General features: G+C 40.8%; 3 protein-coding genes across 3 annotated transcripts; all 3 read left to right on the forward strand.

The window, feature by feature from the left end:
* The first annotated feature begins 1,631 nt into the window (after positions 1-1,631).
* LOC137779260 (perforin-1-like) lies at positions 1,632-2,074 on the forward strand. The gene has a single exon (XM_068566870.1). It carries the CDS (start codon positions 1,632-1,634, stop codon positions 2,019-2,021), a length of 390 nt encoding a protein of 129 aa, XP_068422971.1. The 3' UTR covers positions 2,022-2,074.
* A 2,551-nt stretch (positions 2,075-4,625) lies between these two features.
* On the forward strand, positions 4,626-7,413 carry LOC137779238 (perforin-1-like). Its single transcript, XM_068566836.1, has 2 exons — positions 4,626-4,787; positions 7,020-7,413. The coding sequence occupies exon 2, from the start codon at positions 7,024-7,026 to the stop codon at positions 7,411-7,413; it is 390 nt and encodes a 129-aa protein (XP_068422937.1). The 5' UTR covers positions 4,626-4,787; positions 7,020-7,023.
* Positions 7,414-12,368: 4,955 nt separating this feature from the next.
* LOC137804904 (perforin-1-like) lies at positions 12,369-12,758 on the forward strand. The gene has a single exon (XM_068604371.1). It carries the CDS (start codon positions 12,369-12,371, stop codon positions 12,756-12,758), a length of 390 nt encoding a protein of 129 aa, XP_068460472.1.
* Positions 12,759-16,166: the final 3,408 nt, after the last annotated feature.

Below are 16,166 nucleotides of genomic sequence, written 5' to 3' on the forward strand. Positions count from 1 at the left end.
ACACGTATTGAGTCGCCAGCACTAGGAGGTTGTGAAATAGTCATGAAATGAAATGTATTGTTTTTTTGTTCATGGACACAAATTGTGTTTTTGCTGTTAATGTGTCGCTCAGCATGAAATCAAAATTCAATAAGGACCCTTTGTTGTGGCACACACACAGATTAAATGCATTCATCTCATCTTTTCAGTTGAAACAATGAAAAACTCTTGATGCAAAAGTAAAACATCTTTCAGGACTATTATGAAATGTCTGAAATGCTTTTCCTTTTCAGAGGAGGGTTGTCCAAATAATCTAAATCTGATTATGATTATGAAGCTATAGTCTAATAGCTAATAATAAAGGTGACTAATGGGCCAAACAATCCAACCAAAAGCCTGAAATCCCTGTTTTGTCATATTATGTAACACTGAGAGTGTCGCATGTTCTTTTTGTGGGAGGATAAGATGAAGCTGATATGAGGCTTGCTGGCCTTTAAAAACATATGAGACAGTTTACAGGCGAGAGACACTGCTTCAGGACTACAGGTAAGTCATTGGGATTATCCCTTTTATATTCATACTATTACTATAGGAGCTATCTACACTCTTTATCGAGCTATTCCGGTCTCATAAACTGGCACTGTGTCGCGACACTTTACAGCCTGATGGTGTTTTTAATACGCTGGCCTGTTGTAGTTGAATTGGATGAATGAAACCAGTGGAACAGTTGTCCGAGGTCACTGGAGCTCTCTAGGAAAAATGTGAAAACTAAAAACAGCCTTTGCTGAAGAAAGCATACGGAAACCCTTTGCAACGGTGTAAATATCATTTGCATTATTTTATGAATTGAAATGGTGAAAAATTGAAAATAAAAATGCAGAAAAAAGTAGTTTTATGGACTATGACCTATGATAACAATAATTAAAATATCTACAAAAGGGAAGACCTAGTCTTATGTTGTTGTATTTAGTTGTTTAGTTTTGTCTCTAATTATTATTTATTCTTTTTTTTGTTCATAGCTTGTTTTGGTTGTATTATTATTATTTTAAATAATAAATAACCTATTGTGCTCTTGTCTTGATTATTTTTCCATTATGTCCTTTAAATGAAATACAGTGTTTGAGGGATTCATCCTTCAGTCCTCTGTGACCAACACTGAAAGACAAAAGAAAATGACAAAGTCTAGTTTCAATACATGTTCCATTTGATAGTCAGTTGTTATCAGGCTACATGTGGACACCCTTTTCCTTTGAAGATGATAACACTTCTCTGCTGGTAGACGGTTGATTGTCAGTATCTCCATCCTGGTCATGGGTTCCTCCATGCACATTTATATTAAAATGTTCACAACAGCATGGTGCCGCTCCTGCGCTTGGTGCCCTACACACATGGTCTACAGACACATACACACACACACACACACACACACGCATGCCCTACACACAGCGTGTAAGCGTAGCATTTTGACAGGTAATTGAATGTAATGGTCCACTGTTACAGAAGCGGACATGATGAGGTCTAAGGGGGTAAAGTGGTGCAGTCACAGACATTGTAAGCTAAAAATGTGTCTTAAGACTAACCCCAACGGTTGATTCATCGCAATGTAAATCCATATCCGTATTAAAATGCTGTGGTTCCTCCTCCACAGAGCCATGGCCTCCAGTCATCCCCTCCTGCTGCTGCTGGTCCTGTGCAGTCTGAGTCTCGCTGAAGCCCAGTTGAAAGTGTTTGACCTGCGGGCCAGCAAACTCCACAGTAACCTGCTGGGAACCACAGACGGCTACGTCAAGGTGTTCAGCGACTCCTTCTCTCTGGGTGAAACATCTGTTCGCAGCAACAACAGAAACCCCTGGTGGGACGAGGAGTTCACCTACTTCAAGGCCCGGGAGAATGACGTGCTGAAGCTTGAGGTTCACGACAGTGACGTTGGCTTCGATGACCTGCTGGGAGTCTGCCAGCGTCTGATCACAAAGGGAACACATACGCATGACTGCTTCCTGAAGAAAGGTGGCACCCTCCATTATACCTACACACTCGGCTGAGACGTTCTGCATGCATGATGCTTCGGACCTTCAGTCCTCACATGCAGTCTACAATTCACTCAGACTGGCTCTGAGGATTGTTTTCATGCTGATTGTCCCAAATCTATGATTTGCCATTCAGAATTAGGATCGTTAACCTAGTCAATGAACCTTGTTATGGTGGCTGTCACTCTACCGTTGGCTATGTTACCTTGTTTCTTAGATTGTCAATGAGAAATAAAGTGTGCTGGAACAACCAAACCTACGTTCTCAGTCATTTCACAGACTATTGTGGGAGTCAAAATGATATTTTACTTCTTCTTTTGGACCGGAGGTTAACCACCCTCCAGGGCTGATAGTTTAGTTCATGAATGTCTTATAAACATCACACAAACCAAACCAATCATGAGAGTATGGTCCATGTATGGCAGAGTTGAAACAAAAGTTTAAAAAAAAAATCTCTTTAAATACACATTTCCCATATATACATATAAATATTAACATAATTATTCATATAATTAAATTGTTCATAGATAATAAGAATAACAAGCCTCCAAAATGATGTGTGCGGTAGTTCAAACAAGCATTTAAATGGCTATTACATGGTAGTAATTGTCACTGTGATGGAAATTAATGAATCATATGAATCTCTTTCAGTGGAAACAAATGTGATGTGAAAAGCTTAAATGTTTTTGATTTATTAAACAGAAACTTGGAATAATCCAATTGAATGGACAGAGCTCTTCCCCACAGATGGTTCGGAGGTCTGACGAGAAAAAGTAGTTTTCAAATGATTTTTGTACATCAACAATGATTATTGAACTGTCTCCCCTTCCCCCCGCATATTTATTTCCCCCGTTCTTTTAATATTATTCAATTATAATATCAGGACACTCCCTTTTTAACAAAGAGAAAATGTAAAGTGCTCTGCATGGATCAGACCGCGGGGTCAGCAGCTTTGCGCGATTAACTTTCAATCTGGACGGGGAGGCTGCCGTTACATATTCATGTAGTGTATTTGCCCGCCTGTGAGCGCGTGTGAAGCGGCTCGCGGCAGCACCGCTGCTCGTTGAGAACAGAAGCTACAGAACAATACGTGCTTTGGGTCAGACTCACTTCGTCATGCTGTCTGTCGGCGAGACTGCGGCACGCGCGCGCATCTATATGAATCGCTTTAAAAATGAAAGCAGTGTAGCTGTAATGCGTTCATGGCGTATATCTTATTTATTTATTTTTCATGTTTGATTGACCTCACTTGGGCCTGACTGGGAGAGCCGTGAGACACCAGGTCTGAACTACGCCGCCTGGAGAGATTTAAAGCGATAAGCCCCTCCCAATGCAAAAACAAAACAAACATGCAAAACAACAACAAAACGCAGTGAACGCATGATCAAATAGTTAACGCCGTTAAAGGATTGCCGGATTAATCTTGCGTTAACGCGTTATCGTGCCCAGCCCTACATACAACTGATATTTCTGTGTCTTGTTCAAGCCACATCCTGTTTTTTTACTGGTGTTTGTGGGTTTCTTCCTCTTGTCCACTGAGACAACAGTCTGAATGAAACAATACAACACTTTTGTCTCTTCTGATGAAACACGTCACGTCACCCCGATGAACTGAACTAGTTAGACTTTCTCTCTTGACATCATTGCAGAAGTGAAGACTGAGAGCTTGAGCAAGAAAACACATTAAAAAGATTGGAATGTAGATGAATGAGTGAAGTGGACAGTGGGTCTGAGACAAATAGGTCACAAGTTGAAGGTGTCCACTCCATGAGTACTGTTGGAGTGATTAGAGATAACAAAGTGAATGGAGTACCAATCCAAACAAATCCAGCTGTTACCACACAAGGTTTTCCCACACTTTTCCTTTGGAGACGATAACACCTCTCTCTGACTGCTGAACACGTATTAAGTCGTAACACGTGTCCATCAGCCAGCACTAGCAGGTTGTGAAATAGTCATGAAATGAAATCTATTGATTTCTTGTTCAGGGACACAAATTGTGTTTTTGCTGTTAATGTGTCGCTCAGCATGAAATCAAAAGTCAATAAGGACCCTTTGTTGTGGCAGACACACAGATTAAATGCATTCATCTCATGATTTAATGGTCAGAGCTGCCAATTTTGTATTAAATATCGAAGACAGGGATTGATGGAACAGTGATGGATCTGCAGAGAACAGACAGGATGATGCCGCAGTTAAACTGAGGCAGGTTGAACTTCCTGAGCTGGCGCAGGAAGTTCATCTTCTGCTGGGCCTTTTTCCAGATGGTACTATCTATAGAGCGTATTCACCCACGTGACCACAACAAGCTTTGGCGGCCATGTTGGGGTCCATGCACGGCATTGTTTTGCTGTGTTGTATGCCGCTCTTCTTAAGAAATGACCATTATATCCCGAAGGAGACACAATTTCGGTTCAAAACGGCGTGTCTTGTGATTATTGTACTGTGCCTTATTGTTGGATGTGGGACTAATGATTCAGAATATGGGTTTATCAGCTCAACAACACAGGCTTGTACTTCAACTTGTCCAGCTTCTCAAATAATATATCTAACTTACTTCGGTTTCACTGGCCTATGAGCGTTAGGACTGTTCTCATGTGTTTCTGTTGATACATCGGGCTGTGGGCACGTTTCCATTGACACACTTGTCAATAATCTCCGAGTCAAAATCAATGTCTTTCACTTGCGCAAAGGGAACTGTGGATGTAAACTTGAGAGAAAGCCATGGACATGGCAACTCCGGCGGGCGATGTCTGCCTTTACTGTGTGATTCATTTCAAGGTAAAATAAAACACTGGCTACATGGGAACGGGAACAGCACTTAGCACGGTAGCCAAAACAGTCACTGCTGGTCTTGAATGAGCGCTGGAAGCGGCTTCATCCAGACACTCGTCCTGGAGCCGGAGACAGCTGTGTGACTACGGATTGTAGTATGAACCCAGACACAGGGCGCTTAATGTTCCGACATTTGTTTTGTTTGTGGTATTTAGACAACAAGCACAACGCAGAAATAGTTGGTAATGTCCCATGGTCGATAGCGGAAATGAAAACTGTTTCACAGGAACGTGACCGGGCTATGTGATGATGGTAACTAGGGGTAACGGGACTCAAGCCGCGCCGGCTTTCCGCCGCAACTGGTTGCGAAAAAAGCAAAAAACGAGTTAACCACATAACGTGTCGAGCGAGTAAAATCAGGGAAACAAGCGTTACGCATTTGGTGTGAATTCGGCATAAGCCTGCGGACTTTTGTACGCCTTGAAACTTTCCTGTGTGTAAAAACTTGTCTCCAGTACGCAAAATCCATAGCAAAACCCATTGACTCCCACTAGCAGCAGGCTAACAAGGTGGACCCCAAGATGGCGCGGATGAAATGATGACGTCACGTGAATACGCTCTATATTGGAGGCCCACTTTAGATCCTGCGAGATTGGGGCTCCCAGAAACCACAGCTCCAGATGGTTTTGACCACAGGAGAGGACCAGCTGTTCAACCTCCAGAGTTGAATAGGCTTTCTAACTTTAGTAATTTACTGCCCATTAAGAAAGAGATTTAAAGTTAAAAAACAAAATAGAACAAAGAGGCTGACAGAGGTTGGAGTGCTTTATCAGATTAACAGACAGTGATTTTCTCTCAATACGATTCTTTTCAGTTGAAACAATGAAAGGCTCTTGATGCAAAAGTAAAACATCTTTCAGGACTATTGTGAAATGTCTGAAATGCTTTTCCCTTTTCCCTTTGAGAGAAGGGTTATCCAAATAATCTAAATCTGATTATGATTAAAAGGTGACTAATGAGCCAAACAATCCAACCAAAAGCCTGAAATCCCTGTTTTGTCATATTATGTAACACTGAGAGTGTCGCATGTTCTTTTTGTGGGAGGATAAGATGAAGCTGATATGAGGCTTGCTGGCCTTTAAAAACATATGAGACAGTTTACAGGCGAGAGACACTGCTTCAGGACTACAGGTAAGTCATTGGGATTATCCCTTTTATATTCTTCATACTATTACTATAGGAGCTATCTACACTCTTTATCGAGCTATTCCGGTCTCAGAAACTGGCACTGTGTCGCAACACTTCACAGCCTGATGGTGTTTTTAATACGCTGGCCTGTTGTAGTTGAATTGGATGAATGAAACCAGTGGAACAGTTGTCCGAGGTCACTGGAGCTCTCTAGGAAAAATGTGAAAACTAAAAACAGCCTTTGCTGAAGAAAGCATACGGAAACCCTTTGCAACGGTGTAAATATCATTTGCATTATTTTACACATTGAAATTGTAAAAAAAATAGAAAATATCTACAAAAGGGAAGACATAGTCTTATGTTGTTGTTGTATTTAGTTGTTTAGTTTTGTCTCTAATCATTATTTATTCTTTTTTTTTGTTCATAGCTTGTTTATTTTAAATAATAAATAACCTATTGTGCTCTTGTCTTGATTATTTTTCCATTATGTCCTTTAAATGAAATACAGTGTTTGAGGGATTCATCCTTCAGTCCTCTGTGACCAACACTGAAAGACAAAAGAAAATGACAAAGTCTAGTTTCAATACATGTTCCATTTGATAGTCAGTTGTTATCAGGCTACATGTGGACACCCTTTTCCTTTGAAGATGATAACACTTCTCTGCTGGTAGATGGTTGATTGTCAGTATCTCCATCCTGGTCATGGGTTCCTCCATGCACATTTATATTAAAATGTTCACAACAGCATGGTGCCGCTCCTGCGCTTGGTGCCCTACACACATGGTCTACAGACACATACACACACACACACACACACACACACACACACACGCATGCCCTACACACAGCGTGTAAGCATAGCATTTTGACAGGTAATTGAATGTAATGGTCCACTGTTACAGAAGCGGACATGATGAGGTCTAAGGGGGTAAAGTGGTGCAGTCACAGACATTGTAAACTAAAAATGTGTCTGAAGACTAACACTAACGGTTGATTCATCGCAATGTAAATCCATATCCGTATGAAAATGCTGTGGTTCCTCCTCCACAGAGCCATGGCCTCCACTCGTCCCCTCCTGCTGCTGCTGGTCCTGTGCAGTCTGAGTCTCGCTGAAGCCCAGTTGAAAGTGTTTGACCTGCGGGCCAGCAAACTCCACAGTAACCTGCTGGGAACCCCTGACGGCTACGTCAAGGTGTTCAGCGACTCCTTCTCTCTGGGTGAAACATCTGTTCGCAACAACAACAGAAACCCCTGGTGGGAAGAGGAGTTCACCTACTTCAAGGCCCGGGAGAGTAACGTGCTGAGGCTTGAGGTTCACGACAGTGACTTTGGCTTCGATGACCTGCTGGGAGTCTGCCAGCGTCTGATCACACAGGGAACACATACGCATGACTGCTTCCTGAAGAAAGGTGGCACCCTCCATTATACCTACACACTCGGCTGAGACGTTCTGCATGCATGATGCTTCGGACCTTCAGTCCTCACATGCAGTCTACAATTCACTCAGACTGGCTCTGAGGATTGTTTTCATGCTGATTGTCCCAAATCTATGATTTGCCATTCAGAATTAGGATCGTTAACCTAGTCAATGAACCTTGTTATGGTGGCTGTCACTCTACCGTTGGCTATGTTACCTTGTTTCTTAGATTGTCAATGAGAAATAAAGTGTGCTGGAACAACCAAACCTACGTTCTCAGTCATTTCACAGACTATTGTGGGAGTCAAAATGATATTTTACTTCTTCTTTTGGACCGGAGGTTAACCACCCTCCAGGGCTGATAGTTTAGTTCATGAATGTCTTATAAACATCACACAAACCAAACCAATCATGAGAGTATGGTCCATGTATGGCAGAGTTGATACAAAAGTTTAAAAAAAAAACCTCTTTAAATACACATTTCCCATATATACATATAAATATTAACATAATTATTCATATAATTAAATTGTTCATAGATAATAAGAATAACAAGCCTCCAAAATGATGTGTGCGGTAGTTCAAACAAGCATTTAAATGGCTATTACATGGAATTAGTAATTGTCACTGTGATGGAAATCAATTAATCATATGAATCTCTTTCAGTGGAAACAAATGTGATGTGAAAAGCTTAAATGTTTTTGATTTATTAAACAGAAACTTGGAATAATCCAATTGAATGGACAGAGCTCTTCCCCACAGATGGTTCGGAGGTCTGATGAGAAAAAGTAGTTTTCAAATGATTTTTGTACATCAACAATGATTATTGAACTGTTTCCCCTCCTCCCCGCATATTTATTTCCCCCGTTCTTTTAATATTATTCAATTATAATATCAGGACACTCCCTTTTTAACAAAGAGAAAATGTAAAGTGCTCTGCATGGATCAGACCGCGGGGTCAGCAGCTTTGCGCGATTAACTTTCAATCTGGACGGGGAGGCTGCCGTTACATATTCATGTAGTGTATTTGCCCGCCTGTGAGCGCGCGTGAAGCGGCTCGCGGCAGCACCGCTGCTCGTTGAGAACAGAAGCTACAGAACAATACGTGCTTTGGGTCAGACTCACTTCGTCATGCTGTCTGTCGGCGAGACTGCGGCACGCGCGCGCATCTATATGAATCGCTTTAAAAATGAAAGCAGTGTAGCTGTAATGCGTTCATGGCGTATATCTTATTTATTTATTTTTCATGTTTGATTGACCTCACTTGGGCCTGACTGGGAGAGCCGTGAGACACCAGGTCTGAACTACGCCGCCTGGAGAGATTTAAAGCGATAAGCCCCTCCCAATGCAAAAACAAAACAAACATGCAAAACAACAACAAAACGCAGTGAACGCATGATCAAATAGTTAACGCCGTTAAAGGATTGCCGGATTAATCTTGCGTTAACGCGTTATCGTGCCCAGCCCTACATACAACTGATATTTCTGTGTCTTGTTCAAGCCACATCCTGTTTCTTTACTGGTGTTTGTGGGTTTCTTCCTCTTGTCCACTGAGACAACAGTCTGAATGAAACAATACAACACTTTTGTCTCTTCTGATGAAACACGTCACGTCACCCCGATGAACTGAACTAGTTAGACTTTCTCTCTTGACATCATTGCAGAAGTGAAGACTGAGAGCTTGAGCAAGAAAACACATTAAAAAGATTGGAATGTAGATGAATGAGTGAAGTGGACAGTGGGTCTGAGACAAATAGGTCACAAGTTGAAGGTGTCCACTCCATGAGTACTGTTGGAGTGATTAGAGATAACAAAGTGAATGGAGTACCAATCCAAACAAATCCAGCTGTTACCACACAAGGTTTTCCCACACTTTTCCTTTGGAGACGATAACACCTCTCTCTGACTGCTGAACACGTATTAAGTCGTAACACGTGTCCATCAGCCAGCACTAGCAGGTTGTCAAATAGTCTTGAAATTAAATCTATTGATTTCTTGTTCATGGACAAAAATTGTGTTTTTGTAAGGACCCTTTGTTGTGGCAGACACACAGATTAAATGCATTCATCTCATGATTTAATGGTCAGAGCTGCCAATTTTGTATTAAATATCGAAGACAGGGATTGATGGAACAGTGATGGATCTGCAGAGAACAGACAGGATGATGCCGCAGTTAAACTGAGGCAGGTTGAACTTCCTGAGCTGGCGCAGGAAGTTCATCTTCTGCTGGGCCTTTTTCCAGATGGTACTATCTATAGAGCGTATTCACCCACGTGACCACAACAAGCTTTGGCGGCCATGTTGGGATTCATGCACGGCATTGTTTTGCTGTGTTGTATGCCGCTCTTCTTAAGAAATGACCATTATATCCCGAAGGAGACACAATTTCGGTTCAAAACGGCGTGTCTTGTGATTATTGTACTGTGCCTTATTGTTGGATGTGGGACTAATGATTCAGAATATGGGTTTATCAGCTCAACAACACAGGCTTGTACTTCAACTTGTCCAGCTTCTCAAATAATATATCTAACTTACTTCGGTTTCACTCGCGTATGAGCGTTAGGACTGTTCTCATGTGTTTCTGTTGATACATCGGGCTGTGGGCACGTTTCCATTGACACACTTGTCAATAATCTCCGAGTCAAAATCAATGTCTTTCACTTCCGCAAAGGGAACTGTGGATGTAAACTTGAGAGAAAGCCATGGACATGGCAACTCCGGCGGGCGATGTCTGCCTTTACTGTGTGATTCATTTCAAGGTAAAATAAAACACTGGCTACATGGGAACGGGAACAGCACTTAGCACGGTAGCCAAAACAGTCACTGCTGGTCTTGAATGAGCGCTGGAAGCGGCTTCATCCAGACACTCGTCCTGGAGCCGGAGACAGCTGTGTGACTACGGATTGTAGTATGAACCCAGACACAGGGCGCTTAATGTTCCGACATTTGTTTTGTTTGTGGTATTTAGACAACAAGCACAACGCAGAAATAGTTGGTAATGTCCCATGGTCGATAGCGGAAATGAAAACTGTTTCACAGGAACGTGACCGGGCTATGTGATGATGGTAACTAGGGGCAACGGGACTCAAGCCGCGCCGGCTTTCCGCCGCAACTGGTTGCGAAAAAAGCAAAAAACGAGTTAACCACATAACGTGTCGAGCGAGTAAAATCAGGGAAACAAGCGTTACGCCTTTGGTGTGAATTCGGCATAAGCCTGCGGACATTTGTACGCCTTGAAACTTTCCTGTGTGTAAAAACTTGTCTCCAGTACGCAAAATCCATAGCAAAACCCATTGCCTCCCACTAGCAGCAGGCTAACAAGGTGGACCCCAAGATGGCGCGGATGAAATGATGACGTCACGTGAATACGCTCTATATTGGAGGCCCACTTTAGATCCTGCGAGATTGGGGCTCCCAGAAACCACAGCTCCAGATGGTTTTGACCACAGGAGAGGACCAGCTGTTCAACCCCCAGAGTTGAATAGGCTTTCTAACTTTAGTAATTTACTGCCCATTAAGAAAGAGATTTAAAGTTAAAGAACAATATAGAACAAAGACGCTGATAGAGGTTGGAGTGCTTTATCAGATTAACAGACAGTGATTTTCTCTCAATACGATTCTTTTCAGTTGAAACAATGAAAGGCTCTTGATGCAAAAGTAAAACATCTTTCAGGACTATTGTGAAATGTCTGAAATGCTTTTCCCTTTTCCCTTTGAGAGAAGGGTTATCCAAATAATCTAAATCTGATTATGATTAAAAAGGTGACTAATGAGCCAAACAATCCAACCAAAAGCCTGAAATCCCTGTTTTGTCATATTATGTAACACTGAGAGTGTCGCATGTTCTTTTTGTGGGAGGATAAGATGAAGCTGATATGAGGCTTGCTGGCCTTTAAAAACATATGAGACAGTTTACAGGCGAGAGACACTGCTTCAGGACTACAGGTAAGTCATTGGGATTATCCCTTTTATATTCATACTATTACCATAGGAGCTATCTACACTCTTTATCGAGCTATTCCGGTCTCATAAACTGGCACTGTGTCGCAACACTTCACAGCCTGATGGTGTTTTTAATACGCTGGCCTGTTGTAGTTGAATTGGATGAATGAAACCAGTGGAACAGTTGTCCGAGGTCACTGGAGCTCTCTAGGAAAAATGTGAAAACTAAAAACAGCCTTTGCTGAAGAAAGCATACGGAAACCCTTTGCAACGGTGTAAATATCATTTGCATTATTTTACACATTGAAATTGTAAAAAAAATAGAAAATATCTACAAAAGGGAAGACATAGTCTTATGTTGTTGTTGTATTTAGTTGTTTAGTTTTGTCTCTAATCATTATTTATTCTTTTTTATTGTTCATAGCTTGTTTATTTTAAATAATAAATAACCTATTGTGCTCTTGTCTTGATTATTTTTCCATTATGTCCTTTAAATGAAATACAGTGTTTGAGGGATTCATCCTTCACTCCTCTGTGACCAACACTGAAAGACAAAAGAAAATGACAAAGTCAATACATGTTCCATTTGATAGTCAGTTGTTATCAGACTGCATGTGGACACCCTTTTCCTTTGAAGATGATAACACTTCTCTGCTGGTAGGTGGTTGATTGTCAGTATCTCCATCCTGGTCATGGGTTCCTCCATGCACATTTATATTAAAATGTTCACAACAGCATGGTGCCGCTCCTGCGCTTGGTGCCCTACACACATGGTCTACAGACACATACACACACACACACACACACACACACACACGCATGCCCTACACACAGCGTGTAAGCGTAGCATTTTGACAGATAATTGAATGTAATGGTCCACTGTTACAGAAGCGGACATGATGAGGTCTAAGGGGGTAAAGTGGTGCAGTCACAGACATTGTAAACTAAAAATGTGTCTGAAGACTAACACTAACGGTTGATTCATCGCAATGTAAATCCATATCCGTATGAAAATGCTGTGGTTCCTCCTCCACAGAGCCATGGCCTCCACTCGTCCCCTCCTGCTGCTGCTGGTCCTGTGCAGTCTGAGTCTCGCTGAAGCCCAGTTGAAAGTGTTTGACCTGCGGGCCAGCAAACTCCACAGTAACCTGCTGGGAACCCCTGACGGCTACGTCAAGGTGTTCAGCGACTCCTTCTCTCTGGGTGAAACATCTGTTCGCAACAACAACAGAAACCCCTGGTGGGAAGAGGAGTTCACCTACTTCAAGGCCCGGGAGAGTAACGTGCTGAGGCTTGAGGTTCACGACAGTGACTTTGGCTTCGATGACCTGCTGGGAGTCTGCCAGCGTCTGATCACACAGGGAACACATACGCATGACTGCTTCCTGGAGAAAGGTGGCACCCTCCATTATACCTACACACTCGGCTGAGACGTTCTGCATGCATGATGCTTCGGACCTTCAGTCCTCACATGCAGTCTACAATTCACCCAGACTGGCTCTGAGGATTGTTTTCATGCTGATTGTCCCAAATCTATGATTTGCCATTCAGAATTAGGATCGTTAACCTAGTCAATGAACCTTGTTATGGTGGCTGTCACTCGTTGGCTATGTTACCTTGTTTCTTAGATTGTCAATGAGAAATAAAGTGTGCTGGAACAACCAAACCTACGTTCTCAGTCATTTCACAGACTATTGTGGGAGTCAAAATGATATTTTACTTCTTCTTTTGGACCGGAGGTTAACCACCCTCCAGGGCTGATAGTTTAGTTTATGAATGTCTTATAAACATCACACAAACCAAACCAATCATGAGAGTATGGTCCATGTATGGCAGAGTTGAAACAAAAGTAAAAAAATATTTCTCTTTAAATACACATTTCACAAATACACATTTCCCATATATACATATAAATATTAACATAATTATTCATATAATTAAATTGTTCATAGATAATAAGAATAACAAGCCTCCAAAATGATGTGTGCGGTAGTTCAAACAAGCATTTAAATGGCTATTACATGGTAGTAATTGTCACTGTGATGGAAATCAATTAATCGTATGAATCTCTTTCAGTGGAAACAAATGTGATGTGGAAAGCTTAAATGTTTTTGATTTATTAAACAGAAACTTGGAATAATCCAATTGAATGGACAGATGGTTTGGAGGTATGACCAGAAAAAAATAGTTTTAAACGAGTTTTATACATCAGCAATGATTATTGAACTGTTTCCCCTCCTCCCCCTCCTCCTCCCTGCATATTTAGGTCCCCCGTTCTTTTACATTCCCTTAATTATCAACGGATTTGAATACTTTTATATTCATATTATTTAATGTTTACCTCAAAATAATTATTTATAACTAATAAGTATTTGTTGTGTTGAATAGTATTTAATTATTATTTATTTAATTATAATATCAGAACACCCCCATTTTTAACAAAGAGAAAATGTTGTAACGAGTTGATGTTGTCTAGTGAAATAGAAAGTATAAAAAACTATCAAACTGTTTTATCAATTATTAAAACAGAAATCACATGCAATATCACTGTAAAAAAAAAGAAATTACAGAAATGTATTTTTCATGTAAAATAACTCAACTATCCTGTTAAAAAAAACATGAAATTACCATTACAAAGATTTTTTTTCCACATGATAAGACTGTTGGAATATGTTTGCAAATGTGTTATCCCTTCAAAAATATTTACTTTTTAATTAAAAAAAAAAATAGATTATACTAAACAGAAAAAAATGTTTTAAAATGATATGTTTTTTTTGGATTTTTGGAGTTTTTCCACAGCAGAGTTTGACTATATTCACTCTTATGCAACATGAACAACATTTGTGATACCCATCAACCAAGTGATTACATCACCACCATGTGTGCTGGTCTCAACCTTCAGAGATAACTGTTTCAACAAATACACATGAGACACATCACAGAGATATGACTGCAGCGCTCTCCACGCCAAATTACTATATAACCCTAAATCTACTATATTTTCACATTGATTCTTAGTTAACATAATTTAATCAAAATAAAGTGTTTTCATAAACACATGTGAATAATCAATATGACACAAACGCATTTAGCATTTATGTCTTGAGGTGAGTTACTATTTGTTTATAACTTGTGAATGTTTAGTAGCATCCCCAATGCCTGCAGAACTGACCGTGGGTTTTTCTTTTATTGGGATCTATGTCCATCCGCCTTTCCGTTTTTTTTGAGCATCTGGTAGTGTTCACACACACAGACATAGTGAAGGTGTTGGGAGCTGTCTCTGCACTGGATTACCTGCAGTACAGACATGCCATCTCTTCAGCCAGGTTAAGGCTCTATGCAGTGACAGATGCAGAAGAGTTCAGCTTTGGGAATGTCTTGTAGAAAGGGCCCATCTCTCCTCGGCCGGACAATAATGCTGCTGGTCTTGGTGCACGCCATGAAAGCAGATGTCCATTTGACAAACATGCAGTACATCTATAGTTGTGTAATATGGCAGATAATAGTTTTTGTCAAGGCAAAAAGATGATTATGACTCTGACTCGTCTGGTCCCTCCTCTAAAATGAGAAATCTGGATATCTGTACACTAAACAAGTATACAGATATCATTTGAAGAACATATGTTCTGGCCACACAACCTTTGAGAATGAAGCAGTAGTTTTGAGGGCGACCAAAATAACATTGGGCGCATGAAGTGTGTGTGAAGTGGTGCAGCAATGTTATATAGGTTCAAATGTAAAGTATAGTAATTTTATTAGCAGTGCTAACAAAACATAAACATTCAGGTTATCCAACATCTCTGTTATCTTTTCAGGTGCATGCTCATTATACAAAGCAACAATACTCACGTTGGGTACATGATGTCATCATCTTATGGCCACACAGCTTAAAAGGTGCTTTCAAAACAGATCTGTTTTAGTGTGGACTAGTGCAACAGATGTCATGTGACCAGAATGAACAAACGTTTTCCGCTGTGTGTGTGTGTGAAATTCGTAGACATATACTGTAAGGTGCCTCCCTGGTTGAATTGTCTGTGGCTCCACTTCAGGTACATTAGGTTTTATTTTATTTAAGGTTATTTCATTGTTTGTATTTTGAGATATTTTATGTTGATCTTGGCTAAAGATACAATTTATTTTGGTGGTTGTATCATTAGTTTCAATCAGTCACGTCAGGCTGATAATTCCTGATTGCCAGGTTTGATATGACATCATTTCTATTGTCTCTGAAACATTTTGCATGATAAATATTCTGTTCAAAAGACACCGTAATCATATTGAATCATTTTACAGAATAATGACTTTGAAATCAGAAAATGTATAAATACAGATGCAAACAACGAACAAAACATGCAAATGAACACTGTATAAATGGAGACAGGACATAGTATACAGATGTTCCTGGGATAATAACTGAGTATTTACAGTATTTGTACACGTGTGCAGATACAACCTCAGCTAAAGTCTCCAGACCTGCAGAGACTGACGCCATGTCTCTTTTAGATAAAGAGACGTCCTTTCCTCTAAAGAGGAGAGAGGAAACAAGGAAAGAGTTTTTTTTTTAGAGTAAAAAACATATTTCCTTGTTTCCTCTCTCCTCGCATGGTTTCCTTTTTCCAAGGAAAGGACGCAAGTGAGGGAATCGTGGACGCAATTAAGAGACTATGGTTGTCCCATAGATTATTCCGGAGGGTGGCAGCAGTGCGTCGTAACGACGGCTGTAGAGCTGAAGAAGAAGAAGAAGAAGAAGAAGAAGAAGAAGAAGAAGAAGAAGAAGAGGAGGAGGAGGAGGAGGAGCAGGAGCAGGAAGAAGAAGGAGCAGGAAGAAGAAGAAGAAG

The sequence above is a fragment of the Clinocottus analis genome, unplaced genomic scaffold (genome assembly GCF_023055335.1).
Source record: "Clinocottus analis isolate CAN_PGR_092001 unplaced genomic scaffold, fCliAna1.0.p SCAF_7, whole genome shotgun sequence".
Taxonomy (NCBI): domain Eukaryota; kingdom Metazoa; phylum Chordata; class Actinopteri; order Perciformes; family Cottidae; genus Clinocottus; species Clinocottus analis.